Raw genomic sequence first — 7,514 nt, forward strand, 5'->3', positions numbered from 1 at the left:
TAATTGTACTCACTGCATCCACAAAGCCACCAGCATTGTGAAGCATCCCACGAACTCTTCACTCCGCTGCAATGGCTCCCTGTTATATTCAGAATTCAAAATCCTGCTCCTCACATTCAACGTCTTAAATCATCAGGCCCCATCACCTATGGTCATGTGACAGGTACATACTGAACAATTTGCGTTTATGAGTGTTAGTACCTTTCTAGATGATAGGAAGTCCATAGCCTGAACAATCTGGTAAGAGAAGCTGATGAGATCATTGAGGCTGAGGAGAGGACTGTCACTGAGGAGCAGCGATGATGCCTCCTGCTGGTCTGAAGTAGAACAACACCAGTTAAACCAGAGATATCCCATACTTGTCCATGGAACAGCTTCTTAATATGGATGTTCAGTGACTTGAATCTGCAGGTAGGAGTGTGGTGTGTCCACATATTTATGGCCATAACTGTGTGCAGCCGTCACCTGCAGGCGTGTACGGTGTCTCGTATACGGCGGGTTCGATGTCGGCGTAGCTGAGCTCCTTCATGGCAACGTACTGAGCGCTCTCCTCTTTGTTCATGTCTATGTAACCTCCATCATTGTCACTGTGAATGAGCCGGTGAGTCAGCACTGGACAGAATCTACATGTGTGTGTGGCTGTGGGTGTGTGACAGACCTCTTGGTCTGTGTGTCTCCATGTAGAAAGGTATGTTTGTTCCTCTGCAGGTAGTTCACCAGATCTCCATGACAACAGAACTCAGTGATCAGATAGACGGGACCTGCACAGGTGACATGTCAGGATTACGTTAGCATCAGTTTGAGTATGGACAGCATTGGAGATGGTTTAGGACTAAGACTTGGATTAGAACTAAGTCAAGTATCTCCATAAATTATAATCCCAGGATACTGCAGATAACAAGAACAGCTCTGTTTAATCTCCGCTATGTACAGTCGGTGTGCCTCACCTGTTCACTCATTAGTGTTGGTCATAATCAGTCATGGTTAAGTTGAAAACTTGTAAATAAATAAAAATAAAATTACTTACTGTAGGATAGACATTAGTTTGTGAATACTCGGGAAAAGAATAGTCTAGAAATAAATGAGGATTAGAAGAGGATTAATTCTGTATTTGCTTGGAATTATGTCTGGATTATGTCTTGATGCATGCTCAATCATCCAGGTAAGTAAATCTCCAAAAGTTGATTCTGTTCATCTGGACATAAAATGGTAAATGGTAAATGGCCTGTATTTGTATAGCGCTTTATTTGGTCCCTAGGGACCCCAAAGAACTTTACACTACATTCAGCCATTCACCCATTCACACACTGGTGATGGCAAGCTACATTGTAGCCAGAGCTGCCCTGGGGCGCACTGACAGAGGTGTAGCAATTTCAGATTCAGAAACGTTTCGTCACTCATCCAAGTGACTTCTTCAGTCTCAGCTGACTGCAGGTTTCCCAAATCGTATAAACAGTACATTTGCAAAATGATTGAAACCAGTGAAACGACTGAAGGAACAATGGGCTGGGAGGCCAGGTTCTTCAGTGGGCTGGTTTCAGTCATTATGCAAATGTACTGTTTATAAGATTGGGGAAACCTGCAGTCAGCTGAGACTGAAGAAGTCACTTGGATGAGTGACGAATTGTTTCTCCCACTGAAAACGCTGCGTCCAGATGAACAAAATCAACCTTTGGAGATTTGTCTGGATTTGTTTAAGAATGATATTAGGGTTAAATGAAGAACACTTTGGGATTAAACAAAGATTATATCAGGAGTAAACTGAGACCTCCTCTCGTGCAGGCTCCCAGCAGGTTGACAACATTCAGGTGAGGACCGAGATGAACCAAAACCTTCAACTCTGACATCAGAGACTGAACTGCATCACTTCTCGCTGCAGAAAGACAGAGTCAGTCAGTCAGACAGTCAGACAGACGGGTAGATAGCCCAACCAACAGAAAGACAGAGAGACAGACCTACAGACAAACAGATACATTCAGACAGACAGACAAAAAAAACAGTCAGGAAGAGTTTGTCAGACATACAAACAAACAAGAGACAGACAGACAGTCAGAGTGTCACAGACACACAGTTAGACAGTATGTGGTGCTGTCACTTGGTGTTGGTTCTCTCTGTGGTAGAGTATCACTTCCTGTTCCATTTGTGTAGCTCACCTGTGCTGCCAATTTAATTAAACACTTACAGATAACATTTTATTTCACAGCATAATCTTCACTTACTTCATCCAAAGCACAGTCTCTGTGTACTCACTACCTAATTTATAGCCAAAGTATTCACTCACTGTGTCTTTACTGTTTTGCTAGCTTAGCTTAGCTTATAACGCACTCGCTAGCAGCATGGCCTCCTCACGTGTCCCTCCTGCACTTTCCTGCTCATTGTGTCAGATGTTTAGTTACTCTTCTGCGTCCTTTAGCAGTAATGATACTTGTAACAAATGCAGCATATTTGCAGCTCTGGAGGCCAGGATTACTGAATTGGAGACTCAGCTTCGCACCCTTCATTCACCCGTAGCTAGCCAGGCCCCCGTAGCTGGGGCAGCCAAAGATAGCGTAGGCCCCGCTAGCTGTTCCCCGGCAGATCCCAAGCAGCTGGGGAAAGAGGGCGGCTGGGTGACGGTGAGGAGGAAGCATTGTCTTAAACAAAAGGTCCAGGTACACCACCAACCTGTTCATGTGTCTAACCATTTTTCCCCACTCGGCGACACACCCGCCGGGGGTCAAACTCTGGTAATTGATGATTCTGTTCTCAGACATGTGAAGCTACAGACACCGGCAATCATAGTCAATTGTCTTCCAGGGGCAAAAGCAGGCGACATTGAGGGAAATGTAAAACTGCTGGCTAAGGGCAAATGTAAATTCAGTAAAATTATAACTCAGAATCAGAATCTGAAAAACTATTAATCCCAGAGGTAAACTGAGTTGTCATAGTAGCAAATATACAATAACCAACAAGCACTCATATAAAATTAGTGTAGAAACAGAGATATTGATAGATAAATATAGAAATAGGTGTAACCCAGTTTCTAAAATCATCTAATTTCATGTTCATTATTTCTGCTCTTATAGTCCTTCTTTAATGACAGTGAAACAAAATCAATATATTTATGTAAACCTAAAAGGGACGCAGATTTATATATGTGTTTTGGTTAAACAAGAGGTTTTTTTTTTCCAAGTGTTGATGAGCTCTGATGAGAGCCTATTGTTTTATTCCACTCCTCTCGTGTAAGCCAATCGGTAAAGCTCTAGGTAGCTCTTGTCCCTCTTTAGTACCAGCTCCCAAGTTTTAGTGTCTTGCTTCTACAGCCGATCAGAGCAGGTGGGCTAAAACTTTTTTATCGGTAAGCTGGAGAAATTAACCTCTAACAAGTTAAAAACCATTTAAACTGATATTGTTCATGAAGTACAGTTTTGTGTTTGCTGTCATAGAGGACAGAGCGACACCTTCCTTATACTGTTTTGATGTCAATCGGTTATTTTACTATGCTCAGTAATGGATATGTGGAGGTAATTTTTAGTGTATTTCCACTTGTACTATTAGGCCTATGGTACGTGAAGCACATCTATGTTAATATTCCTATTCGTAGACTGAAGTCACCTGTTTACATGTTATTGAAATTGATTATATGCACTTTGTTCAGTTTCTGATAATTTTTTGCATATTATTCCATTTCTTGAAAGGAGTGATATACTTATTTATTTGGGACGAATCCAAGGACCAGTTCAGCGATTCCAAATCCCGGAGTATTCCAGTGTTCATTGGAGCCAACCTGAGATTCTAGTGGACAATACACATATGTGCGCACACTCTTTTGCACATTGATGGACTGCAATCCTGCACTATACAAGTAATGCGGTAGGACAGACAAACACACGCACACACTTCTCATTGGACAGAACTTTGTTGCAATACATCCATTTGTCATGGGCCCCACTGGTACCATTTGGACCTAAAAAACTCATTCTTTACTTGTGCACAATTTAATTTAATTTAATTTATTTTTTTGCTACTTTGGGGGAAATTTTATATACTTCAAATCTTTGTTAAAATGTGTTGTAATTCTGTGTTGTTTAAAAAAATATCTTTTTAAAAAAAGGCTTAAATCACTAAAATTTCCTTTAAGCCACACAACTGTGCTTTGTCTGGTTTCTCTGTCATTCATTTCTCTGTACCAGAGCTCTAAGAGTCATTCTTACTCTTCTGATACTAGCCGATATTACTAATCACCTTGGTTATTATCCATTGGTACTGTATATAAACCCACATAAGTGCTACATATAGGTATAAATAGGGGTGGGCGGTTTAAATGGTATACGGTAGAAACTATATAAATCTGGCCAACAGTAGGAATTTTAACTATACCGCTCTACCGCAATAGCACATGTGTGTCATCAAGCTGCGCCTGTTTTGGTCGAAAGCATTGCAGCGGCTGCAAGCAATATCATCTGCAAATTCTGCCGGGTGACAGTAATGGCAAAGAGACGAAGCACGCTTGGAATGTGGTGCAAGCCAAAAACTGCTCTTCTTCCACTTCTTTACCAATGATTCATTAATGCTGAATTCTGTTGAAGGAACCTGTTGGTGAAACTGCTTTTCAATTCAATTCAATTCAATTCAATTCAATTTTATTTATATAGCGCCAAATCACAACAAAAGTTGCCTCAAGGCGCTTCATAGATACAGAGAAAAACCCAACAATCATATGACCCCCTATGAGCAAGCACTTTGGCGACAGTGGGAAGGAAAAACTCCCTTTTAACAGGAAGAAACCTCCGGCAGAACCAGGCTCAGGGAGGGGCGGGGCCATCTGCTGCGACCGGTTGGGGTGAGAGAAGGAAGACAGGATAAAAGACATGCTGTGGAAGAGAGACAGAGGTTAATAACAGATATGATTCAATGCAGAGAGGTCTATTGACACATAGTGAGTGAGAAAGGTGACTGGAAAGGAAAAACTCAATGCATCATGGGAATCCCCGGCAGCCTACGTCTATTACAGCATAACTAAGGGAGGATTCAGGGTCACCTGGTCCAGCCCTAACTATATTTTCACACTGGCTGTAATGACACCCAGGTTAAGTCAATCGGAGGTCACTAAAATCAATATTGAATCGGTGTGTAACTTTGCCAAAACAATGTGGGACTCTGTATTTTTCTCTGGTCCCCTCCCCAATCAGACCAGGAGTGACATGTTTAGCCGCATGTTCTCCTTAAATTGCTTGCTGTCTGAGTGGTGTCCAAAAAAACGATGCGGGCTTCATAGATAATTGGGAAAGTTTCTGGCGGAAACCTGGTCTTCTTAGGGGATACTTTGGATGGAGCAGCTCTCATTTCTAGAAATCTGGCCAAAGTATTAAACCCCCTCAAGATGGCAGCACATACGGTAGAACATAGGTATGCAGCAGCACAGCGCTCCCAACTACTGTGCACCTTTTTGGGTTTTTCATGCCTTTTCTTTGCTCCTTCCTGCAACTCACTGATCACTTTCAGTCATCAGGAACTAACAGACATCAGCCTCAACTTTACTTTGGATTGAAATTCCACCAACTTGTTAAGGATTCTACCAGGGGGATAGGACAGTCAACCATGTGTATGGTGACATGAAGCAGATGATGTTCTTCTCCAACTATAGGACTGTCTTGATCTCACAGACTGGTCCATCTTTGAACAGCAGGGTCCAGAGACTTTCCATCAGTCTGTCCTTATCATTTCCTTACCCTAAACATTTCCTGATAACATTTACATTTACAATAATTGATTACACAGCAGTGGAGAGTAGACTTCATCACAGTAGATGTCTTTCTGAAAGTGCTGTAACTAAGTTTAAGAATATAATCCACCTGTGGCGGACCACTGGAGGGCTCCACTCACACCCAGTTCTCAGGAAGTGTTGTTGCTGTGTTTTGGAGGGAAAAGTATTCAGTTGTGTGGTGATGAGTAATAAACCAACAGTGTTAATTGAGAGCTCTCGTGTCGTCTGTGTTTACCTCCACATCGGTGACCCCTGCCTCGAACATGCTGCAGTCCGATGGTGGCACCGACTCCGCTCTGGATGCATCAGCAGCTGCCAGCCCTCTGCCTCCGGCTGCAGCTACGTTTGCTGTAGCGCTCGAGCTGCCGGACTTTTGGCTTCACAATCCCCCGTCGTGGTTCGTGCACGTGGAGGCTCAGTTCGCCTTTCGTGGCATCTCGGCTGACGACACGAAATATCACCATGTGGTGGCTTCTCTCGACCCGCTAGCCACTCGTCGTCCATTGACTCTCCTCCGGGACCCACCCACCCGAGGGAAGTACGCCGCCCTTAAGTAACTGCTTCTTCGGCGCTATGCCCTCTCCGACGCAGAGCGAGCCGAGAAGCTCCTCTCCCTCTCAGGCCTGGGTGGCGGTACGGCTCTCGAACTGATGGAGCACATGCTATCCTTTCTCGGACCGGACGACGGGGGATTCCTCTTCGTCCACATCTTCCTCCGACAGCTGCCGGCGGCCGTAAGAGACGGCCTCGCCAACTCTCCGCTTCTGGGCACGAAGGATTATCGCTCCCTGGCTGAGGACGCAGATCGTATTCTCCTGGCTACCCGCACTTTCCACGATCTCAACCTGGTTCCAGCCTCACTGGCGGCGCCTTCCATTTCCCCGCTGACCTGCCCGGACGTATCCGATCCTTCGCTGACGGCAAAGATCGCGGCACAGCGACACCACGGACAGGACCTCTGTTTCTACCATCAGCGTTTTAGCGCCGGAGCGCGCCGCTGCCTGCTGCCTTGCACTTTTCCGACCCTGGGACACGGGCCCTGCCAGCGCGCTGTAGCGGCCGCGACCGCTGGCGACAAAGAAAAACTGCTCTTCATAGAAAACTCGCGTTCTGGGAGACGTTTCCTGGTCAACTCTGGCTCCCAGAAGAGCCTCCTTCCCCTGTCCGGAGCCGACAGTTTACCAGCGGGCTGCGGACCGCAGCTTATTGCGGCTAATGGCTCTCCCATCGCAACGTTCGGGGAAAGGTTCGTGACTGTTTGTTTTCATGGTCAGGATTTCCAATGGACCTTTGTTGTTGCTGCTAGCTCTGTACCTATTTTGGGCACGGATTTTCTTTGTGCCCACGGACTACTGGTCGATGTCGCTAACAGACGCTTAATCGATGCCCTCTCTTTTTCTTCAATACCCTGTTTCACTCGCGCCATCGAGCTCCTGAATCGGGCTAATTTAGTAACTTCAGGGAATGTTTTTCAGCATTTGCTCTTGGAGTTCCCTTCACTGACCCTTCCTAATTTCTCGAACACGGCAACGAAGCACGGGGTTGAACATTATATTCCGACGGTCGGTCCCACGGTGTTCGCATGCGCGCGCCGCCTCGACCCCGCGAAACTCTCCGTCGCTCGGGAAGAGTTTGCTGCAATGGAGCGCCTCGGCATAGTGCAGCGCTCGAATAGTACCTGGGCTTCTCTGCTACACATGGTGCCCAAGTCAGACAGTCGGTGGCGGCCGTGTGGGGATTTTCGCCGTTTGAATAATGTCACGGAGAA

General features: G+C 45.4%; 1 protein-coding gene across 1 annotated transcript; it reads right to left on the reverse strand.

Moving 5' to 3' along the window:
• Positions 1-201: 201 nt before the first annotated feature.
• Positions 202-4,677, reverse strand: LOC102293778 (platelet-derived growth factor receptor beta; the record flags this gene model as incomplete). Its single annotated transcript, XM_005952820.3, is given in 4 exon segments — positions 202-317; positions 466-587; positions 659-761; positions 1,769-4,677. Coding segments are annotated over 4 exon segments (420 nt in total), but the record flags the coding sequence as incomplete, so codon positions are not given.
• Between the last annotated feature and the right edge of the window lie 2,837 nt (positions 4,678-7,514).

Source organism: Haplochromis burtoni, unplaced genomic scaffold (assembly GCF_018398535.1).
Source record: "Haplochromis burtoni strain Fernald_Lab_line unplaced genomic scaffold, NCSU_Asbu1 Contig_2278, whole genome shotgun sequence".
In the NCBI taxonomy this organism is placed as follows: domain Eukaryota; kingdom Metazoa; phylum Chordata; class Actinopteri; order Cichliformes; family Cichlidae; genus Haplochromis; species Haplochromis burtoni.